This window comes from Camelus ferus, chromosome 8 (assembly GCF_009834535.1).
Source record: "Camelus ferus isolate YT-003-E chromosome 8, BCGSAC_Cfer_1.0, whole genome shotgun sequence".
In the NCBI taxonomy this organism is placed as follows: domain Eukaryota; kingdom Metazoa; phylum Chordata; class Mammalia; order Artiodactyla; family Camelidae; genus Camelus; species Camelus ferus.
In genome coordinates, this window is record NC_045703.1 from 41,899,550 (window position 1) to 41,923,895 (window position 24,346).

The 24,346-nt window shown below is 38.9% G+C and overlaps 1 protein-coding gene across 2 annotated transcripts; it reads left to right on the forward strand.

The window, feature by feature from the left end:
* The first annotated feature begins 277 nt into the window (after positions 1-277).
* HEY2 (hes related family bHLH transcription factor with YRPW motif 2) lies at positions 278-13,635 on the forward strand. 2 transcript variants are annotated; one of them, XM_032484824.1, is made up of 5 exons: positions 279-569; positions 2,519-2,597; positions 2,726-2,809; positions 5,135-5,216; positions 9,130-13,633. In XM_032484824.1, exons 1-5 carry the CDS (start codon positions 487-489, stop codon positions 9,813-9,815), a joined length of 1,014 nt encoding a protein of 337 aa, XP_032340715.1. In that variant the 5' UTR covers positions 279-486; the 3' UTR covers positions 9,816-13,633. The 2 variants fall into 2 exon arrangements, with proteins under 2 accessions (XP_032340716.1, XP_032340715.1); XM_032484825.1 differs by lacking the exon at positions 2,726-2,809 and having other exon boundaries at positions 278-569; positions 9,130-13,635.
* Positions 13,636-24,346: the final 10,711 nt, after the last annotated feature.

The window sequence follows — 24,346 nt, forward strand, 5'->3', positions numbered from 1 at the left end:
CGCTTCCCTGTCTAGAGTTAGCAACTTTGCGCTCACGCTCGCCGCGGCCTCTCCCCGCCCGCGCTCGGATCCCGGGCCCCAGACGCGCGGCCGCGTTCCCACGCCTCTGCCCGAGCTCCGCGGCAGGCATTGGCGAGCGCGGCCCCGCCCCTCCGTCCCAGCCAATCGCGGGGCACGCTGACCCCCGAGGAGGCGGTGCCCGGCGGGGTGGCGGGGACTTGCGCGCGGGTGGCGAGCGAGGGGGCCCCGCCCACGCGGGGAGGCGTGGCCGGCGCCGGCTCTTGCGGCCGAGCTGGGTTGCGGCGTGGGAAAGAGCCGCGAGGAGCCGACCGCGCCGCCGCCGGAGCCGCGCCTGCCCCGGCCGAGGGAGGGAGGAGGCAGAGAGGGAGGAGGCAGGCAGGGAGGGCGCTGCGTCCTGCTTAGCGTCCGTGGCTCGGGACTGGCTGTGCCCCGGGACTGGCTGTGCCCCGCGCGGTCTTCGCCGCGATGAAGCGCCCTTGCGAGGAGACGACCTCTGAGAGCGACATGGACGAGACCATCGACGTGGGGAGCGAGAACAATTACTCGGGGTGAGCTCGGGCTCGGCGGGAGCTGTCCGGAGCCAGAGGCGTCGGGGAGCTTTGTGTACTAGCGGCTCCTTGGAAATCCCGAGGTTTCTCTCCGCGGCGTTCTAACTGAACGGGAAAGTTTAGCCCAAAAAACTTTTGAGTGGTGGGCGCTCACGAAGCGTGCATTGGGGTGGGGCGAGGCATGTGGGTTTTCACTCTAGGGGTGGGGCGGAGAGGACGGCTGACGCGACTGAAAGAGTGCAGGAGTTGGCGAAGGAGGGTCCCGGGCTGTCAGCGTTGGGCGCGCGGACTGGCACGTCCGGGCGACCGGCGACGCTCCCGCCACCGAAACTGTATTTGGGAGCACTTTCAGAATGGGCCAGGCTAAGAGAAAAAAATTTGATTGAAAAACAGTTTTAAGAGACTGAAAGATGACTTGCTTTTTGGAGAAATTAAATCAATTTGCGATGTCAAGGCTAAATAGGTTGAAATCTCTGGGTTGATCGTGTGTGACTTGGTTGACGGGAGAGTGAGTGACAGCTGTAAGGGCATCACCTCTTTGACTGCTTGTTCTTAAGTCTGGAAAAGATCGGGGTCGTGATCACGGAAGCCAGACCTTCACTCCAGTGACAGAGGGAAGTTACCGAGGCGTTTTAGTGCCAAGGCGGGTCAAATGATAATTGCTTCTAATTGGCATCCCCAGAAGCGCCTTAATTATTTATCTGCAACTGTCATTCAAAGAGCAGAATTCTTTCTACCTTTGAAAAACTGGTTTTCTTTCAATATTATTATTCTAATATATGCAGACCAAAGCCTGGAACCGGCAGAAGAAAAGATATCTCACATGAAACGTTGTTTGCAAAGTATCTTCTAATTATTAAAGCGTGGTTGTGTCATCTTAAAAAATAAGATCTGAAAAACAAAAGATGTCATGTGAAAGGTAAAACCAGTTGAGAAGGGGTGGGAATGAGGGGAGCAGTTAATTCAGAAATAAGATCCAGAAGTGAGAAAGTGAGGTAATAAGAACCTGGTGTGTGCAACATTTCTAAAATGAGAGAGAACAAATAACAGGAACCTGGAGAATTTGAGAACATGAAGAAGGAGAGTATCCGTGAATTATGAAGAGAAACAGATACATCCTAAAAAGGGTCGTAAAAGTTACAAGTGACAGAGTAGCGATGTGATTGAACTTTCAATATAAAATATTTTTTCATTAGCAAACTAAAGATGGATTACAACTCTGAGAGGTTTAACCTTAGATTGAAGGCTGAGAGATACCTAGGGTTTTATTTTCAAGTAAAACATTTACCTAGTAGTTGATCTAATTTTGATTTTTCTATCAGTGGCATATGTAATTTGCGGGCATTGTTTTGGTAGATTAGTATAGAAAACATTGAATTTGTCATTTTTTTTTCCTGTGTGACTAATTGAAGTTTTGAAATAATAAAGTAACCTGTTTATTTTGAAGATTGCATCTAGGAACAACATGTGATGACGGTGTATCTGTTGCATAGTAGTGCTAAACATGGCCCTTACTTTAAAATAGCTTTGCTTTGTTCAGTGGGTCTGACCAGAGGGAGGAGGAGGGATGCTATTAGAGATTAGCTGACTTTTAAGAAACATTTATGAGTGGAACCAGGAAGTACTAATATCTAACTTCTCACCTGACTCCCCATAATTATTTCACTGGGAGACCTAATAAAAGTTCAGGGATGTTTTTGCCAGTGAATTTGGCATCTGGATGACTCATTAAGATTAAAAGGGGGAAAAAAAAAGGCATGATTCCTACCTGAAAAGAGATATAAGGGCTGAAAGCACGTTAAATATGTTAAGAGCAAGAATTAAGAATAAAATAACATGGACCTGACCTGTGCCATCACTCTGAATATTTATTAATATGTACCATCAAGCACCCAGAAGAAACATTGTTATGTTAATACAGCACCTGACAAACTCTTCTTACTTCTTAGGCAAAGTACTAGCTCTGTGATTAGATCGAATTCTCCAACGACAACATCTCAGATTATGGCAAGAAAGAAAAGGAGAGGGGTATGTGGTTTTTTTTCTTTTTATTTCATGCAATCCAGCCTAATGTATAGCAGTTATATTTTTCCATGATGAGCAGTTTTATTGTTTGTGTATTCATAGACTTTTGTTGTTTTGCTTTTTGGGGATAGATAATAGAGAAAAGGCGTCGAGATCGGATAAATAACAGTTTATCAGAGTTGAGACGACTGGTGCCAACCGCTTTTGAAAAACAAGTAAGCCGCCCCCACCCCTGACCACCCCACCAAAGAGCTCAAAAAATCTGATTCTCTCATCTGGGAATGTGGGTTCTTGTTAAAGCTCATTAAAATAATGGTGTATGTGCCCTGATCTGGCACAGAGCAGCTATTTCAATAAAATGCTTTGTTGTGGCAAAACTATTAAAAACATAATCCATCATGAAGTTGAAAAACATTTCCATTCTCTAGCTTATTTTCCCCTTAAGGGTAACATGTTCATGCTTTCTCTGTTCTTTCTATGAATACCAGTAGTGGTTTTGTTTAAAAACCAAGCTGTGTGTAGTACTCTTTTAAAAACAGTTTTTAAAAGACGTATCATATGTGAAATTTCATTCTTGTCCCAAACTATTGAAAAAAAGTAAGCTTTTTATTTTAAAAAATAACGAAAGCTGAGGAAGTAACATCTCTAGCTCCATTTCCTAAAAATAATACTAACAAAATTTATTTACCAAACCAGTTGGTTTCATTTTTAATCGCTGGGTTAATAGAATGATGTCAGATTTGAGACATCTTTGTGGAAGTTTGGTAAAACTCAAACTAGCCATAAACTCCCCTTTTGAGAATTCAAGTATTCCTTCACCAAAAAAATAAAAGGTTTTGCACACTTAGTAAAGTAGGAAGCCAAACGTTTGAATCTTCCTTTGTTGTTTTGGAAAAGTTATGTTTTTCCTCCCGCCGTGATGGCGAATGGTCAGATTTCTAAGAGCATCTTGTGAAGAATATGGCATCTCATAACTTGTTGAAATACTTTCAATTAAATTCAAATAGGGCATAGCACAGCAGTTGTTTGTTTATTTCATTTTGTTGTTCGCTTCATGAACCACAAACATTATAAAGCAAGCTCTACAAAGCCCTTGGAAATTATCCAGAAACTGCAGTTTTGTTATTAGTCACTTTCACTGAAACTACTGTTCATCTTCAAGGAAAAATTGAATATTGACAGAAGTACAAGATGTCATATGTTGTTGGTTATACATTTTTAAGAGAAAAAAAGGCACGCATTCTATGGGCTGAAACTGTCTTTGATAAGTTAAATGTGACATGCAAATGGTAGTTTTAATTAGTAGCGTTTCTCATGAAAATAGGCTGAAAGTGAAAATATCAGTAATCAGTGAGGTTTTTACTTTGCGTACTGAAATGTCTACAGTTATGAGGAAGAGTTTGGTAATTTTTTTTCTTGGTTTGTTAGATTTTTTTTTTTCCCTTAAATGTCAACTTAAACCTTAAAAGCCAACCTCAGTTGTCTGGCAGTTAGTTACCATAAACACAGGCTTTCCCATTTGCTGAGCTTGGCGACCAACCCTAGTGAGCTGGCCCCATCACAGGATGATTAGAAGAGTGTTCTTTCTAGCAGTTGAAATAACTCTGGCACTCTCACCATGTACTGGGTGCTGACAATTGTCACAAAACAAGTAAAGCATAGGAACCTGAAATAAACTTCAGTTTCCTTTTCAAAATAAAAAACATACTGATTTAATTATTTAGCTCTTCCAAGAAATTAGAAGCCATCCACAGCCCTCTGAGACAGTTTGAGGTGGCATATTTATATTTAAATTGGTTTGGTTTCCAGGGGTTGCCTTGTTTTTAAACGGGGGAAGGCACATAAAATACATTTCCAAGATAATTTTATTAAGAACTATTTTAAATGGTTCAAATATCCTTAAGCATTTCTGATGCTTGTTAGAGAAGAGGTAGATTATGCTTTCTTGTTTCTTGTTTATGGTCTTGGAATTTACAGTGACACCTACTGGTAATTATTGGGGAGAAAAAAAAAATCTTGAAAGTCTTCCCTTTGCACTTTTGGTTTTACTTACCAGTGGTGTCGTATGAATTACCTTAAAGGCAAATTAGAATTTTCTGTTTTTGAAAAATACACTTTTAACAATAATTTGCTCAGATCCTATCTGCTTTTACTCCAGAGTTGGATTCAACTGATCTAGACTTGTGTTATGTAAGAGTATAGTATATCCCCTAATAAAATAAAGTATATTATTAACCACGACAGAATTGGATGCAAAACTTGAGATTTTTGCGGTTGGAATAGTTGTGGTGGAATGATCTTAGTAAAATTATTTTTGTGATTTAAAATTATTTATTATGCCTCTTAGTCTTTAAAAGTTAAAATGGCATTGGGTGTGACATAATTAGTGTTTGTATGTAAAGGCAGGAAAAAATTCACGTTTTTCTGTGAAAAAATTAAATTCAGAATTTTCTAGTGAGGTGGAAAATTGAAAATTCAGAGTAAATTTTTCCAAATTCATTTCTGCAGGACTTCTAAGACTTTATTATTTGTTTGTGCAGGGCTCTGCAAAGTTAGAAAAAGCCGAAATATTGCAGATGACAGTGGATCATTTAAAGATGCTCCAGGCAACCGGGGGTAAAGGTAAGTGGATGACTTCATTTTTCCCCCTTTCTACCTTTCTCTTTTCACTTTTTCTCCCTAAGACTGGAAGGAAGTCATAGTGGAACAGTTCTTTAACAAGCTGAGATAGGAGGTCCCAGATTAAAGCCATGGAAATCAATGCTAATGGCAGGATTGAACTCGTGGGAAAGAACTTCTGGAACAAAAGAAGCACTTGACCCTGGGCTTGTGTTTGCTTTCATAATACTGTGGGAGTAAAGCTGTATTCACAGCAGCCTGGTCAGAGATTTGTGTGGGACTTTCAGAAGCACATGCTGGAATTTGTACAGAAAGACAGAACAAACACACAAACATCCAAACATAAACAGGAGGTTAGAAGCAATCCTCTTTTCTCTTCTTTCCCTTCACCCACTCCCTCCATTACATCAGGGATGGGAGTCAATATAATACAGCTATTCCGAAAGAAGTGAGTCTAGAATTATGTACTTTGTTGCTCTCAGAGTTTGGTTGGTCTTGGATTTAGACCACACAGAGCATTTGAAGTGCAGGTAGTGAGCCTCTGTCCTGGAAACCATTGCTGGAGCTGCATCATGCCTGTGGAGAGCCAACAGGAGCAGGTGCCCTGGGCCCAGTGCCCTGGAGAGATGTCTTCTGTCCTGGATAATGATTCTGGGAGGAATCATCCAGGGGGGTCAGGGATGGACCCTTATTCCATGCTAAAAATGGACCTGAGATCCCAAAAGCTGTCCTATTCACTCCGATTTCATTATCCCACTTCTCACACACCTTTCAGAGTTGATTTTTCCCTTCTGTATTCTTTTCACCCTTCAAGCAGGCCTTGGTATTCATCTTAGCCAAGGGTGCTGTTCCATATATTTGATAACTGGATAAGGAGAGGGTACCACAGGAGGCTAACTGCGTCAGCTGCACCCTGGAGGCTTCTCTCTGCTCAGCATCAGCCTTTGACTACATGGTGTCATAGTTTGCCCTAGATCAGAGAAGGGGCAGGGCATTGAAGGGGAGTAGCTCTTTACTAATTGGTATACGAACGTTTCTGTATTTAACTCCAGAATGGCCATACTGCTGAGGACCTGTAGAACATCAGCCCTGACCATCACCATCTTCTTCCTGTGTTGGGTGGGGGGTGATCATTGTAAAGGAAAGCCCTCCCACATGGGGTGTGACTTACCCTCTGTTGTACTTTCTCAAGGAACCATCCTGCATGAATAACCACCCTGAATGGGTATGGAATTGTGGTTTCTACTCATTAATAAAATGTTACCCTCAGCGTAAGATGCAAATATTCTTGCATAATAGAGAAGAGCCCAGCTTGGCCACTGCCTCGCCTTTAAGCCTGGACAGAAGTGCTGGGCTGCACTGTGAGGTCTACACTCGCACTCGGAGCTCTCAAGGCCCCTCCAGCCCTGTGATTCTATCTCTACAGTTGTGACCTCAGGCTGTGAGGAGGCTGATCAAGTCAGCGATGGTGCAGGAAGTTGTTTGATTTTTTTACTCCCCTTGGCATTGTTAGCTACAAGACTAAGAATTTTTATCAGCATTTCAAATATTTGGCATTAGCAATGCTTTTAAAGAGTAATTTTTGTTCTTACGCCTTATTATAAAAGCTAAGTTCTATCTTGGTTGCTATTCTTGGCTACCTGAACAGTCCTAAAATTCATCCCAAAATAGTTTGTGAACAGACATTTCCTAGCAAGCTTCATACACGTCACCTGATTGCCAGGTCATTAGAGAGGTCATCTGGCAGGAGAGCATGTGGGCCCCAAAGAAGAGGGGCTGGCAATGTGGGCTCAAATTGTTAAAGACTCACAACTGCTATGGGGGCCTCAAAATATACCGGTGAAGGTCAGAGACTCTGCAGTTGGGTTGCCTGGTTTCAAATTCTTCCTCTGCCACTTTTTTAGCTCTGTGACCCTGGGTAAATGACTAACCCTCTCTGAGCCCCAGTTTCCTCACTGTAAAATGAGGACAGTGAGAGTGTTCACTTCACCAGGTTGTTGTGAGTTTATTCACTTAAAGCCCGTAGAGCAGTGATGGAAGTGGTGGGGACCTGTGTGCTATTATTGTTGGCCCAAGATCCATTTACAGGAAACAGCTGCTTATGGTCATTTCCTTCCGCATTCAGCAATAGAATAGGAATTACATAATTTATATTCCTTAAGATGCACCAGAGAACTCAGCCATATACAACAACATACAGCCAGCAAATCACAAATTTCAATTACCTTGTGCCTACTCATGAAAATTCTTGGAGGCCCCTGAGGTTCAGTTCTGTTGGTCTATTCTTTATCTTGGTATTGCAGCCGTTTCTAGAGAGGATTTAGTAGAGTAACCTAAATTTCTACATCCCTCTGGGTTTCTAGACTCTGCTTATTCTGATCACTACCTCCCTTCTTCTTCTGGAAGTCAGAAGCCTGCAAAGCCTTACAGAGAATCCTGAGGACTGTTCTGTGACATCTTTCTTTGTAGGCATCTTCTTCAGGAAGAGCTTTCCCTCCAAAGGCGAGGAGCTTTATTGCTAACAATGCTGAAGTCCTGGGATGATAACCATTTTTGTTGCTGATCTTCCACATTTCGTGGTACCCTCTTATATCAGCTTTGTGCTATTTTTTTTTATTATCTTAATGGTATACATTTTGCTCATAATTTCTTTTGGGGAGTTACAAATTTCTATTGGAATTCAAGCTCTAGGACTTTAAATATTGTGACTACTATTTTCCAAAGCATTTTGATTACATAATTAGTAAGTTTAATTGTTAATAGATGATACAGATAATACTTTGATCTGCAAAAATATAAAAAAGATCACGTAAATGCCTTAGAGGAAAATAACCTTTTTTTGAATATGATATTTGTCATTTATGTATATATACCTCAAAAGTGAGTAGACTAATTTTTAATTTGAAAATTGCTCCAAAGGAATAGTTACAAATGAGAAAAAAATCTGAAAAGGATATGCTTATATATATCAGAGGTTACTAATTCAAAGTGGTGACATTATTCTTTTCTATTCTAATGTATTATTGTTGGATAAAAAGAGCTTCTTATAAACATGATCAACTCTGGCTATTTTTATGGTAGTAACCTTAGCTGTGGGAGTATCAGCATACACACTGACAAAATTAATATACATTTTTCCTTGGGTGGAAGCCAGGAAAAAGTAAGCTAACCAATGAAAGAAATACATATTTGAACTTCGGGAAAACTAGGAGTTATAGTAATTTCATATCAGTAAAGGAGCTTTTTATTGCCTGATAGAAAAATAAGATCTTCAAATTCGTAACCAAAATTTTTTAATCATTCTGCTTTCTTCAGATTTTTTTTCATAGAAAGTAATGTTTTCATTTTGTTGCCAAAAAAAATCGTGAGTCAAGAAGCATTTGTGAATTTATTAAGAGGTTCTAGCACATTTCTAAAAAAGTTCTCAAACTGCTCATATGCATTTCACATCTCTGTTATAAATGCCAGGAGAGCGAGAATGTTACAGATAAACCCTTTAATCTCCAAGTCATGCGACAGAGAGAGAGAGACTGCTACTCTGCATTACCATGATAAAGTTTTCTAGAGAATTTCAGTGTCCCACAATACAAAAGAAGAGACACCACATTTTTTTTTCCTGGAAGTGTTTGAAACACAGATGTTCTTAATTTTTCCCCCACTGTGATATTTGGGTGCAAGAACAATTGTAGTATATAGCATTGCCAGAGTTGTCGCACATGTGAATTGCAAAGTACACTTAATTAACTTTTGCCAAAATTACAACCATATATAGCTGGCAATGTTTTCAGAAAGGATCGGCCTTCTACTTAAATCTGTGGAGAACAGAGTGGAACGTAAGTGGTGGTTACTCCTTGTAACTGTATCATTCTCTTTCTCACTCTCTCCTGGCCCCCACTTTGCGCACACCTCCTTTTAGGTTACTTTGACGCACATGCTCTTGCTATGGACTTCATGAGCATTGGATTCCGAGAGTGCTTAACAGAAGTGGCAAGGTACCTGAGCTCCGTGGAAGGCCTGGACTCCTCCGATCCGCTGCGGGCGCGCCTGGTCTCTCATCTCAGCACGTGCGCCTCGCAGCGGGAGGCGGTGGCGATGACCTCCTCTCTGGCCCACCACCACCACCCGCTGCATCCGCACCACTGGGCGGCGGCCTTCCACCATCTCCCCGCAGCCCTGCTCCAACCCAACGGACTCCACGCGTCGGAGTCCACGCCTTGTCGCCTCTCCACCACGACAGAAGTGCCTCCTGCCCACGGCTCCGCCCTCCTCACGGCCACGTTTGCCCACGCAGATTCCGCCCTTCGGATGCCGTCGACGGGCAGTGTCGCCCCTTGCGTGCCACCTCTCTCCACTTCTCTCTTGTCCCTCTCAGCCACTGTCCACGCGGCCGCCGCAGCAGCCACGGCCGCTGCGCACAGCTTCCCGCTGTCCTTCGCTGGGGCCTTCCCCATGCTCCCCCCAAACGCGGCTGCGGCAGTGGCAGCGGCCACGGCCATCAGTCCGCCCTTGTCGGTATCAGCCACGTCCAGCCCTCAGCAGACAAGCAGCGGAACAAACAGTAAACCTTACCGACCCTGGGGGACAGAAGTGGGAGCTTTTTAAGTTTTCACTGAACTTCTTGCAGTAGTCACTGAATGTCCTTCATTTCAGAGTCAGCTTAAAATCTCTGCACCCTGAAAGCAGCCATACAGATGTCTGCAGATCCACAAAGGAACGAGAACGCTATTTGAGACACAAACCTCACACGTAGAAATGTGGTATTATTATCTTTTTTTTTTTTTTTTTTTTTTTTTTTTTTTTTGGTTTAAGACAGTTTGGTAACTGACATCAGCAACTTTTGAAAACTTCACACTTGTTTCCCTTTAGAAGTTTCCTGGAAAATATATGGACCGTACCATCCCGCCAAGCATCAGGATGTTTGAATTGGGGAAGAAAAAGCCGTGACTGAATTCTCTTGAAACTAGATGGAAAAAAATATTCGTGTGTCATAAGTGCCTGAGCTAATCAAGTTTTCTTTTGAGCGTACAACATTGCACAAGTAAAGAAGAGCAAAGAGGTCAGGTTAAGAAAGGAGAAGCATGGAAGTCTTGCATTAGGCTGCAGACATTTTCACACAGTACCAGAGAAGAGCGCTCTTTTGAAACCAACAGGTTTTTATTGGCCAAAAGGATAAATAATTTTCAAGTTCAAGTTTTATCTTAGTTTGCTTTCTTTGTATAGACTTGCCAAGTGGTGACGTTCAGCAGTGCATTAGTATAAGCAATTATTACATCAGTGCTCAGATTAACAAGCATTTCTGCCCTGCCTGCAAACCCCCAGGGCTCAAAATATTTTTTTTTCATGGCTCAAAATATGGTGCTTCTTTATATAAACCGTAGCTACGTTTTATAAAGTGCACCTAGGAGCAATTGCCTGCTGTGTGCCCACCAGAGGCTATTTGATTCATACCAACTTGAAAACTCTCCAGTTTGTAAAAGTGTAGATTAATTTATTCAGCTTCATTTGGATAATTTTGACGTATTTATCCTCTTCACTTCATCCCGGTAACATGTCAGATCTATTTTTGTCACCTTGTGGGGAGAAGCTGCATTTCTGGAGGTGATGAGAGAAGGAAGGAGAGAGCTTTGGGAAGAGAAAAGCCACAATTTTTAAGTGTTCTTTGTCAAGCCTGTGATTGTGTTTGATCCCAAATCAAGATGAATGTATGCATTGGGATGTACATGAATTATTTTGGTCCATGCCTAGACTAGTGCTACGTAATGGTGTTTTGGTTTTATTGTTTTTATTTTGTTTAATGACAAAATAATCTCTTAATACTTTGAAATTGAGCACGTGAGATTTTACGTTTGAAAGATAAAGACACAGCATGTATTATTATGCACTTCATTTCTCTGCTGTGTGGAGAAAGCAATAAACATTATGAGAATGTTAAACATTATGCAAAATTATACTTTTAAATATTTGTTTTAAAATTACTGTACCTAGTCTTTTTTTTTTTTTTTTTTGCATTACTTTGTAACCTTTTTCTATGCAAAAGTCTATATATCACTAATTAAATGAAGTCCTTTTTGACTGTTTTTATGTGGATGAGTTGCTTTGCAGAATGGAAAGTTGACATGAACTTTAAGCAAGGCCTTCCTTCAGTAACAAACTAAGCCATGGCTTTTCTTTTTCAAAGTCATTCAATATAGTTCACAGCTTACCTGAAAATAGCATTTATCATTTATCTGAGCTTGTAAATCAATTAAGCATAGGTGAGTATGACATTATTTGGAGGCAGGAAGTGGTCAGTTTCCTCTGCCTTTTATTCTTAACCATGGTTCTTGGAAAAATGCAAATACCAGAACTCCAAATAACAGTGTACCGAACACAGGGTATTAAGCTAAAATGCATCCTACATTTTATAACTCAGAAATATTTGTAGAGGGTTTTAAAACATAACATGCATACCTGCTAGGTAAATATATGCCTCCTGATGAGGAATCCTCTGTACCTACTTCAAGATTTCTTTTGATACAGTAGAAATTATGCAGATAATCCCTCTTTCTTCAATGAAGCCTAAAATAGAGTATTTCAGAATTCCTGAAGCTATTGGGTCAAACATATAAGAAAAATAAAGCAATGTTTTTATTATGCTTATCAGAGTTAAAGGAAAAAGTGAGAGGCCTTTCATATTATTTTAGTTTTGAAAAATCAAGCATATAGTTTAGCTGATTTTTTCTTTCTGTATAAGTGGGTTAAAAAATGGGCAAAAGCAGATCCTTTTCCCTCCTGTCTGTAAGCTCTGTGGTTATTGTATCTTCAGTTAGCTGTGATGGGATTAGGTAACAAATAAGGAAACGGATTTAGTGGTATCTGGAGTATGCTCCTTAATCATAGTTTGCGGACAGCAGGCATAGAAATAATTTTTATTTAGGATCTAATAGGTGATTCTGTGCCTATTGTCAGCATTCAAAGAACTTTTTTTTAGAATGTAACTGTTTGGCAGTCAGGATTTTCTTTTAAGTTTGGATTAAATAATTTAAGATAAAAATCCCCTTTCCTTTCCCCCCTTTCTCTTCCTTTTTTATACTCTTACATTTTTTTTCTTTCTAATTACATATGGGTTATTGTTTTTCAATTTAATTGATTAAAATATTTGCCAACCAACTTGCTACATTGTTGCTAAGGGTTGTCAGTGTGCTTAAGGATAATCATTGTCAGTAGTTTCGTTTGTTTAAAGTCAATTGGTTCTAGATCAGTGTTTCACATCATCAGTTTTTAACATCATATTTCATTGGATTAACTTTACCATTGAGTTTTCCGTCTTTGATCCAATGTTTTGCGAAAGTGGTATTCTACCTTCAGGTGTGGGAATTTTCATGTTTGCTACCAAAACAGAAAAAAAAAAAAGTGTTTTTATTGCTCAAGGGGAAAATAACTTTTAGGGTTTGATTTATTTATGGCTTTTGCTTGTATAAAAGTTAATCCCAAAATTAACTCAAAGGATTTTGAGTGGGAGAAAAGGGGGAAAAGAAAGGAAAAGGGATATTTTTAGAAATCTGGTTTTCCCTAAATGATAAAGGCTGTATGTATTCTTAATCAGAACACAGTTTGTGTTTCATATCAGTGAGCCAGAAGTAGTATTGAATACCTATCATGTGCTGTGTATATCAGCTTTCTGCTGTTGTGTAGGACCATCTGAATGTGTGGTCCTGCGCCCGGGCACTGATGGGCATGGCTGCCACCCAGGGACCCTCAAAAGAAAGAGGTGCCCTGAGACTATGAGGAAAGGCGTTTCACAGAACTCCTTAGGGAGGCTTTTTCTCTCCTTGAGATCTTTTGCAATTACAAATATAATGTTTCCTATCATATTTGGAGAACTCTGAGGGACTTTTAAAGTAAAGCTGAAACATAAAAAGTCCAAATATCAGTTAGAATGATGGCTCTAAGATCCACATGTACATGTGTATCATTAATCTTAATAAAGCCTTTTAAATTATTTTCATCATGTATTCAACTTGTCCCTTTCACCAATAATTAAGTTAACACAAAATGACAGTAATCACCTTAGGTAACATCATCACAAAGCAAGATAATTTTAGAATTTCATATTTGCTTAAGTCTAAGACCCCATCAGTTGCAAGATATATTATTGGTTTAAGTTCAGTTTTTAAGGAAAAGTACCACCACAACATAACTTTACACATCCCAATTTCCTAAGTGTAAAAAAAAATTTAATGGCATCTTGGAGTTGAGGCAATATTGTAATGTTGTACTTGAATGTAATTTTATAAATCCTTGGCTAGAGATGTTCAAAGATTAAAATATGGGTGATTTAGCTTAATTTAAAAAATATCCCATCAGCATAGGGTCTTAGTCAAAGGATCTGGATTGACTTTGTAATGGTCTCACGATAGATGTATTTTTTTAAGCTTTTCATGTTTTTATTGCCCAATGGGACTACTCCTAGTTCTGCATTTTACTGAAGAATGGGGTTTAACTTCCCCTTGTAATTCTCTTAAGATCTAAGCAATAACTGAGGTTGTGAATATTTCAGCAACTACAAAAAAGCGTAGCAAATATGACGTCATAAACTGTGACTATAGCTCATATTCTTTGGAAGGAAGGGTAAGTCTTTGAACTTGGTTGAGAGATCTTAGAAAGAAAAAAATCCCCTTGGCTTCCATAGACAATCCTGTACATGTTGCCAGAGGCAGATGAGAAATGGTTCCTTAGGTACCATGTGGCACTTTCTAACTTCACTTCTCACTTCAGAGGATCAGACAGGAATGGGGTTGGTCAGGGAATTGGGTCCTAAATCACAGGTCTAAAAACGAATACAACATGTAATACTAAACCACTAATACTGTTCAGTTCTCTGCTAAACTCTGTCAATTAGAATGAGTAAGTGTTTGAATCTGTTGCCTCATTTAAGCCTCATTAACTGTCCTAAAGAGTAGACAGTCTTTTTTAAAATTTTTTTAAATTCTTATTTTTTATTGAAGTGTAGTCACTTCAATTTACAATGTTAGTCTCAAGTATATATAGTCTTATTATCTTTACATGTTAGGAACTGAAGAAAAAAAGGTTGATTATCCAAGGTCATACCTAGCCAGCTGAGCTGTGACTCAGCCCAGGCCTGTCTGACCCATAAGCCCATACCTTTGCCTGGGAGGCTGTGGCCTTTGGCAGTGCTTTTGGACTCATTCACTCAGACTAACCAAGAATTTCAACCTGCCTGAGGTCACTTTGCCTAAAGAGAAGAGTAAATTTGTATAATATTAGCATAAAAATCTCCACCATCTGACCCTTTTGATATATTTTATGAAAAGAACAACCCCACTTTATTCTAAATACAACATAAAAGAAAATTATCTTGGCAGTTCCCTAGTTTTAACTTTCAACTGTCAAGCATCTGAGATCTCAGGAAGTTTTAAACTACCTATCTTCATGGGTGGAGTCACCCTTGGTAAACCTACCAAAGGCTATTCTATGATCTCAGTCAAGGTGGTTGACAAAAGCTTGTTAAAAATCATGCCATATTAAGACTAGAAAGCTGAGTAAACTGAACTTGAAAAAAAATCCTTGGTCTTCCCATTAGATTTGAAAGAGAAGAGTTTTTTTTTTAAGGGGAAAATGCTGGATTATTCTGAATGTTTATACATTCCAGGTCCATCATGTCATAAAACAACATTCTTCATTTGGCCTAAGAAGACCTGCTCAGTAATCCATTCACTTTAACAAGTCTTGTTATCAGGAAGGGCTTTTTAACAAACCTAGACTCTTTGGCCTGCAGTTAAACATGCTTTCTAAAGCAGTTAACAGTTTATATGTGTATAATTTTTCAAAACTCTTACTTCCAGAGACGTTTTTATATGCCTCTAAATTCTTAGCCTTCTGAGAACCGAATATTCTGTTTTCTTGACCTCTGTTGTCATTCTATTAGTCTATGGGAATGAAGAGATTTATATATGAAATGGAATATGCATGTAATAGAATGCCTTATGAGCTTTTTTTTTTAAGAGATAGAAAGAGGCACATTAACTCTAAAGTTTTCATGCATTAAGTTTTCATTGTAACAGTTTTGTGTTTTCATTGCAGTGAAAACAAAGACACATTTTCTCATGCAGAAGAAAAACTATTTGCAAAGAATGACTATTCATAATATTTCACTCATGGAAGAGGGGTGATGTATTTTATATTGCTCATAAACTCCTAAAACAACTGAGGATCTTGAGTTAACCTTTCCTTTCCTGAGTATAAGCTGTCAAGTTGAACATTATTTACTGTACTATAAAACTCTGCTTCCTAGCTCTTTCATTTTTAAAAAAATCTTTTTCCTTAATTGCAGAGAATCTAAAGACTTTTTTTTCCCACTGAAACAACATGACCAGAGCTTTGTGTAGCTGTGTTTGTGTAAGCTTTCTCCTGGGCCAGCAGTGGCTGGCCCCTTCCCATATCCTGGCCAGTCTGTCCCAGCACAGCTGCCTTAAATAGGCTTCCCTTGGGGTCTGGCAAGACGACGGAGACGTGTTCACAGTCGGGAGAGCAAAACACAGAGGTACACAGACCATATTTTATTGTCATAACACATTTCTCTGTCACAGTCACCAGCCGCCTCTTAAACTGGAACTAAGCCAGTCACTTTTTATGTCTCACAAGTTGCCACTGTTAAATTTATTTTGTTATTCTGACATATTTCTGACAGCACAAAGATAAGCATAGCACAGTACAAATGGTCAAGTGTGGTCATATCAAAACCCACACACAGCCTGGTGACCGTAGATGAGGGTACATCCAAGCTCAGTGGGCAAGTGTTGCCTATGGTCACAAACATCTTTTATGCCATAATAAGGAGGCTTGATGGGCCATTGTGTCCCTTTTCCAAGTTCAAAAAGCCCCGCCAAAAGATATTCATGAGTCCCTGACTGCTGAGTCATTAAGCAGGCTTAAGGCATGTATGTTACACCAAGAGAACCGACTTAAACACCAAGTACCACCTAACTATGACCATCACGGAAACAGGTCTCAGCCATGAATTATCTGGCCCACGTTGACCAGTTCTCACAACACAGCTACTCCTTTGCTGTGATTGTCCAACCCCTAGCCCGCCCAACAGCAGGAGCCACAGACAAAACAACACAGGAGCAATAACTACATGTAAATGCATTTAACTGCTTCTCCAAACACCAAGGTCCAGCAGACAGCTGACTTGCTTTGGGTATCAGGAACTTGAGACAAAAGGAGAAACAACGTTCACCACTGTATGGTTTCAGGAGTGAGAGAAACGTAAAAGTTATTTATTTAATTGTTCCTTTTAAATGTACAGCTTGGGAGTCAAATTCTGCAGGTGTATCCCATCAATACAGGAAAGGCATATTAACCAGGGGGTGGTTTGCTAAATGATAATGCCACTCCACAGCCTCATCCAGGGCAATCCATGCTTAACCAGTTCAGTCAAGACTTTTAAGCAGTTATGTTCAAGATGTGGAAGCTTATTAAAATTTTTGGTACTTAGAGCACTTAGAATCTATAAAATTCTAGTGAATATCTCTCTTCAACAGTTGTGAGTCCTTTTTAACATCTCAGCTTTTCAGTGAGTATAGTTACTAGTACAGTGACTAAAAGGACAAGCTCTGAAATCAGACAGGTCTGGACGCATCTTGAGATGTGTTAAGTGTGTGACTTTGGACAAATGACTGACTGTGTAAGCTTTGTTTTTCTAGTCAGTGATTAAAAACCAACACTTATATCACAAGGATTTTCTGAGAATTAAATGAGATGATGTTCATAAGCTCTCGCACATGGTATATCAATAAATGCTAATGTAGCTGATTCAAATTTAGCTTGTTAAAGATGTCTTTTAAGATCCAAAATAAGTCTCATTTGGTCCAATTCACACACCTCTATTCAAAGATATGCCAAAGTAGTCCCACAACACCAGTTCTCTTCACATTTGATTAGTAGCATGTACACATTTCTTTTTGAATATATTTACAGAATTTCAGAGTTAGAAATACATAACCTAGACTTCATTTGGTTGATGAAAAAAATGGAGGCTCAGCCAAGTTAGCTAACCTTTCCTACAGTCATGTAACCCCAGTCTCCGGGTTCCCGCTATATGGTTCTTTCCGAGACAACATGACCATAAACTAAATGTTTTCTTTTATGCGTTTTTACTTAATTGTAGTCGGTTTACAATTCTTTCAGAACTTTTATATTTTGGGTGCCAAAGGTTTTACTTTTGTTGTGGATAAGCTAACTAAATCTATTTGTTTGTTAAGATAGCATGCTTTATGTTTCCTGCCTTCAAAAGCAATGGTCTTTGGTTTGAGTCAAAATAAATACAATGGAGTCATATTTCTTTAAAAGAAAAATCTTCATTCTATTGCATATGGCCGAGACTGAAATTATATTACTGTTTAAAAATGATGTCCTTCACTATCAAAAAGCTAATCACATGCAGGTGAACAGAGTCGTGCCACCATCAGTACTGAAGGCAGAATCTTTCATAATCACTGAGAAAGCTTGGAACTTACCAGTGACTGGGCAGGGACTCGGAGGTGCTCCCACCCTCCTTTCTGGGGCTCCCTGATGCTCTTAGTGTGAAGACGAAATCCTTACCCTCAGCTATGAGCTCATGAGCTCCTGTTCCCTGCCCACTTCTTAGGCCTCTCCTCACCTATCTCTGCTGCCTCTGACTTGCCACCCAGCCATTCATCCCCCTTTTTCCCAACCCCTTTCTCCTTGCTCTGTCCTGCTGCAAGGCGATGCACATGCTCCTGCTACTCAGGATGTGCTTTCGTCTCTCCTTCTCGCCTAGGTAACCCGTCTTCATTTTTCAGGTCTCAGCAGATGGATCCTCTGACATCTCCAATTGGTTGGTTCAAAACCACATTGTGGAATCTTGTGAACCACATACTTCTCCTTCACAGAATTTGTCAGTTGAATTTAAATTTGTGATTATCTGATGACTGTCTCCATCACTACACTGAAAGCAAATGATGGTGACCAACTTTTTGTTCACCATTAAGTTTCCAGGGCCTCTTTGCTCTGAGTCTGATATAGAAAAAAAATCTCAAAAAGTACGTGTGGACATTGGTTAAGTGACTGAATACATGAATGCATGACTCACTGAATGAGGAACGAATGAATAAATGTCATATGCTGGACCCACTTACTTACTGCATTGAATTTATCTGAATTGTTTCCCCCAAACTTTAATCTGATAACATAGTGTACATGCAAGTAAAATATAGCATAACACACGAAAAGAGAAGAAACAAACTAAAAGGAAAAAAAATCCTCTGCTGCTCCTTATGAATACAATAAACTCTAGATTTTAAGTATATCCAACACTTTCAAGTAAGTACCAGTAACTTGGTTTAAATGTGGCTGAACGAGACACACGAGACTAGGGTGCCACCTTGTGGTTTAGTTTTACATTTATCATTTTCGACGGGCCTGGAACTTTCTACTTTAGAGGAAAAAAAAAAGCACCATTAAAAACCACAGCAATAGAAAGGAGTGGAATTTTTGCTCAACTAAATATTGTTTGCATGTCATTATCCCAAAGACTTTATTCGAACATTAGCATTCATTCCTTTTGGTTTTTTATTTTAATTAAATATTGAATTGATAGAGAAAAGTAGTATAACATATGTATGTTATAAATAATCAAATGAGAATTACCATTGGTGCACCCACCACCCAGCTTACAATTACCAGTACTCGGGAAGACCCCGTGTGCTTCTTGCTGCATCCTTCCTCCATCTTCTCCGTGAACCGGGAATATCCACTATCTTGCTTTTATTTATAGTTTACCATCCATGTCCATATCAATAAGCAATATTTTTAGCTTAGCATTTTAAAACTTCAGATGAAATGGGCTCATTCTGTATCTGATTTGCTTTTTAAATTGAATAGTATTTTTTCTGGGATTCATCCTGTTGATAAGAAGAGCTGTGATCCATTTGTTTTCACTATTTCGTGCTATTTCATGGAATGACTCTACCACAATATATTTAGCTGTTCTACTCTCTTTTAAGGGGGGGTTGTAACCCAGTCCTATGTTACTTATTTAGCTTTCGCTCAAATCGTTCCTAGCTGTACTACTCTTGATGGACATTTAGGTTGTTTCCGATTTGGGTCTGTTATGATGGTGCTACTGCGAACATTCTTGACTCTTCCAGTGCTCGAGTACAGGATTTCTCCTAGGGGTTGAATTGCTGGGCATGACAACCTCCAACTTTACTAGATAATAACACATTGTTTTTCGGTTATTTTATTGCACCAATTTACACTCCCCCTGTTAGTGTATATGAGTTTCAGTTGTTCTGCATCCTTGCCAACATTTGATATTATTAGATTTTTTCATTTTTGCCACTTTGATGGGTGTAAACTGAACTTGTTTTGTTCTAACTTGCCTTTTTAGATTACACAAGAAGTCAGTCCTCTTCTCAAAGGTGTACTGGTGATCCATGTTTCTTATGAGAAGTGCCAGTTCCAGTTTTTTGCCACATTCTTTCATTTATCCACCCAAGAGTTACTTGAAATGCTACTCTGTGCCAAGTACAGTCATAGTCTTGAGGATACATGGACGAATATGACATAGACCCTGTCCTCATGAAGTTTTGGCTTACTATCACTTTATTGCCTCCAGGGATCATACAAATTATCAAGACTGAAAAACAGCGACAAATGTGAGCACCAATTATGTGATTATCACTTTGCAAGACAGAAGAAGTATATTTTATGAACTCGGACCTCAAGGAATTTACAAAACCATAACTTACACAAAACAGCAAATCATTAAAAAGCACTGTATATTACATATATTATGGAAATTCAGAGGATGTGATAAAGGAGGAAAAAAGTAATTGATCAAGTGTGTCCATGGTTTAAATTTAAGTTGCTTTACTTTTATGTAACTAATGCAAAAACATTTTCCTATAGCCTACTTATTAAAGGAAGAAGATGGGGGAAAATTACCATTTTTAAGTCAATAAAGAAATAGTGATCAACATGAGGCTGTGTCAAAGATTAACTTTAAATAAATAAAAGTTGTACTGAAGAAAGAAACACTTTCACAAATCAACATACTTGTCCTTAAATGCAAGTACAGTGTGTTCTCTATTAAACTTATTTCTTAATTAAAAGTTTTCTCCAAGTTTCTAGGGAATCTGGTAACCTCCAATAGGAAGCTACTAGGGTTGACTTTCAACAAAGCTGCAATGCACAGAATTCAATTATACATTTGAAAGAGAACTTGAAATAGCATATAATTCCTTTTTCCTCTATACAGCACTCCCCATGAACCACTATTTGTAAAGACTTCTCTAAAGAATAATGTCACCAGAAAATTTGTTGTAGTGTGGGGGTGTTGTAAAGAATACAGCATTTAGGTTGGGCAAATCCAGGTTGAAATCCTGATTCCTCCATATACTTGTGTGACTTTAAATAAGTTATGTATTTTCTGCGTCTAAGTCTCCTAAACTACAAAGCGAGGATAATTTTAAGAATTGACTCTATTATTGTGGATAAAGTGCTTATTCAGTGTTTAAAACTGTAACTTACACAAAACAATAGCAAATTATTAAAAGTACTATATATTATGATATATATATATATATATATATATATAATACTTAGGAATAAACTTGACCAAGGTGGTGAAAGACTTATATTCTGAGAACTATAAAACACTGATATAGGAAATCGAAGGTGATTTAAAGAAATGAAAAGGTATCCAATGCTCTTGGATTGGAAGAGTAATATTGTTAAAACGGCCATACTACCTAATCAACAGATTTAATGCAATCTCTGTCAAATTACCCATAACATTTTTTCATAGAAGTAGAACAAATAATCCTAAAATTTATATGGAACCATAAAAAACTCAGAATTGCCAGAGCAATCCTGAGGAAAAAGAACAAAAGTAGAGGCATGACCCTCCCAGACTTCAGACAATACTACAGAGCAAAACAGCATGGTATTGGCACGAAAACAGACATATGGATCAATGGAACAGAATAGAGAGCCCAGAAATAAATCCACACACCTACAGCCAATTAATCAATGGAGAAAAGGCAGTCTTCAGCAAGTGGTGCTGGGAAAGTTGGGCAGTTATATGTGAATCAGAGATGTTAGAACACTCCCTCACACCATACACAAAAATATACTCAAAAAGGTTTAAAGACTTAAAACGTAAGACATGATGCCCTAAAACTCCTAGAAGAGAACATAGGCCAAACATTCTCTGACATGAATCATAGCAAAGTTTTCTTAGGTCAGTCTCCCCATGCAACAGAAATGAAAGCAAAAATAACCAATAAAATAAAAGACCCATACCAAATAAAATAACCACCCATAACCAAAATACCCATAACCAAATAAAATAAAACTTTATTTAAAAATGAATCAAACAGGAGAAATATGCTGTAGGCTATTCATGACTACTTTGCAATTCCAGGCTCTTCCTCCTTTGACTTCTTTGACCCTGACTTGTCCTGACTCTACCTGCTCCTTCAGACTTTCCTCTTTTGTCCTCCTCTAGCCAGTTAGATCTGCAAACTTCAGCTCTTATTTTTGCTGCATTCAGTCGCTTGGCAAATATTTCCACTCTAGAGTCTTCAGTTCTCACTTCAAAGCTGAATCTCCTCCAAACCCATCATCATTAGTCAAAAACATCAACCCATGTACAGGACAGCTTCACTTGGATGACCTCTCTTTGGTTCAAACCTAATGCAACATGACTTCCTGCTTTGCCTCGCTCCCAATGAATACCTCTTCCAAATTAATAGGTCATAATCAAAACCTTAATCATTTTCTCCTTTGATACCTACTCTACTGTGATAGGCAGTCTTAGTGCCCTTACTTACCTGTGCCTACAACAGTAACTGGCATGGAGTAAGAATTCCATAAAGGATTGCTGAATAGGTGAATAAATGAGTGAATGAGTGACAGTAGCTCTGTGAAGCATGCAGGGGAGCTATTAGCCTCTCTATTGTACTGACAAAGATCCAGAGGCTCAGAGAAGCTGAGTCACTTTCCCATGGTAACTCAGCTCACATTGGCAGTCAGGACTCATTCAGTCTTTGGCTCCCGAACAAGAGTGTTTTCTTTGCTTTCCTAAGACCTCTTCTTTCTCCTCACTTGCTCTTCTGTAATATCTAGTTATTAATAGGTTTGTTGTCTCTTTCTCACACCAGTCAGCACCTTAAATCATTTTTATTGCTTTGACCTGCCAGACTGACTTGCTTACTGTTCTCTGGCTTCCACCAGTCTTTTCTGCACTCAGCAGCCCTGTCTTATCACCCATCTTTGTTTAATTTCTTTCATCTTCTCCTTGACCATTTACAATATCCTAGTCTCTCCATTGCTACTTCCTTCTTGAATTTCTCTGATCTGGTTATAAACTCTCTTCCTTTGCTATTTCCTTTGTAGTTATTCTAGTCTCACCTTGGTTTATACCCTGGTCTTCTGGCCTTTTCATAGATTTTCTTTTTTGAGAGAGCCCACATCTTCTCAAACATCTATGCTAATAGAGCCACGATCTCTACCTTCAACTCTAAGTTCCATCCTGTATTTCTAACCATCATTTAGCTGTGCTGCCTCTGTTAGGATTCATCCGAACTTACCTTCTCTCCCCAGTCTGCTTCCCCACCTCAACCTCCCTACCACTTTTTTATGCCACTCCAACTTTACTAACCACATAGAACACAACTCATGGAGTCATTATTGATTCTTCCCCATCATTCTTAAGCTTTTATATCCTATCTAACACCAACGCTTCTTGCATTCCCTTTGTAGCTCTTTAGCTTGTCTTGAGGTCCTCCATAACCTTGGTTACACCAGGCTGTCTGACCTGGACCTGCACTACTTCCTAGCACAGGTGCCCTTCTATAGCCAGCCTGACGTAGCCACTCGTAGTGCAGGTGCAGGCCCTGGTCATCCTGGCTCCCCTGAGATGAAATGCGCATTCCCCGTTTTGCAGGCTTTCCAGATCCTTCTATCCTTTAGATTATTCTGGGAATCAGTTTTCCAGTTCTGTTTTCATTCTTGTATCTGCTTCTCTCTCCCTTCCTTCACCACATATTATAATTATTTGAAGTACCTACCACATAATAAATAGTCAATGAATGGTGTCTATTGGTTTTGTTAGTAGCACTAATAATAACAAACATATTTGTCTTAATTCCTCATTGAAAGACTCCTTAAACACTAAAGTCATGTTTTCTTTTTACAACCCCTTGGACCAGTAATAAATACTCATCATTTTCCTCTTCTAAACCAGTCTCAGCACAGCTACAGAGTAAGTTAGACAAAGTCATGAAAGCTGTAATGAAGCTTTTAGTCTCTTTCTATGCTACTGTGAAATTTCAGATTTAAAATGAAATGGCCAAAAAATCCAACAACTTAAAAAGTAGCAAAGTTAGAATTTTCTTTTAAGTTTCAGGATTATGAAAAATGTATGTCTATATAGCACCATTTTGTGTTCTTTCTGATTTCAATATTTCCATGTTTTCTTTTGGGGAACTCCCAGTCTTTCTTTGACCTGAATGTAAGGATTCCAAGTGATACTTAACTTCATTTTTTAAAATGCCTTTATGATCTACCTACAGGGAATTGATATACTGGATGCAAGAAATTCACCATGTCTGTGTGAATCTCTTTGAGAAAAGTTAAAATATAACAGATAAAATAATTAACTAAAATGGGTTAGGAAGAGAAAACATAAAGCAGCTACTTGATAATTAACCAACAACGTATCTCAGAAAAGATCTTGAATTCATAAAGGAAAGTAGGATAAGAACAGCTCCAATGTACACAATCTACAATGCACATAATCTGAATATATGAAACTTGACTCTAAGAATGAGACAAAATAGATAAAATCCCTCCTAAAATTATTTTTTCCTTTTATTATTCAAGTAAAGATCTAGAGTAACAAAGGCTTAAAAAATTAATTCTTGTAGACACATCCAAATCATCACCAAAAGCTGTAAAATGCAATTTTAGAAGTGGCTTAAGTTGTATTTAGAGTACTTTAGAATCAGGAACATTTTTGTTTATTTGATTGCAAATAACATTTGTAAAAATGTATGGCGTATTTTAGATTCAATAACGTTAAAAACTAGCTGAATTTTTAT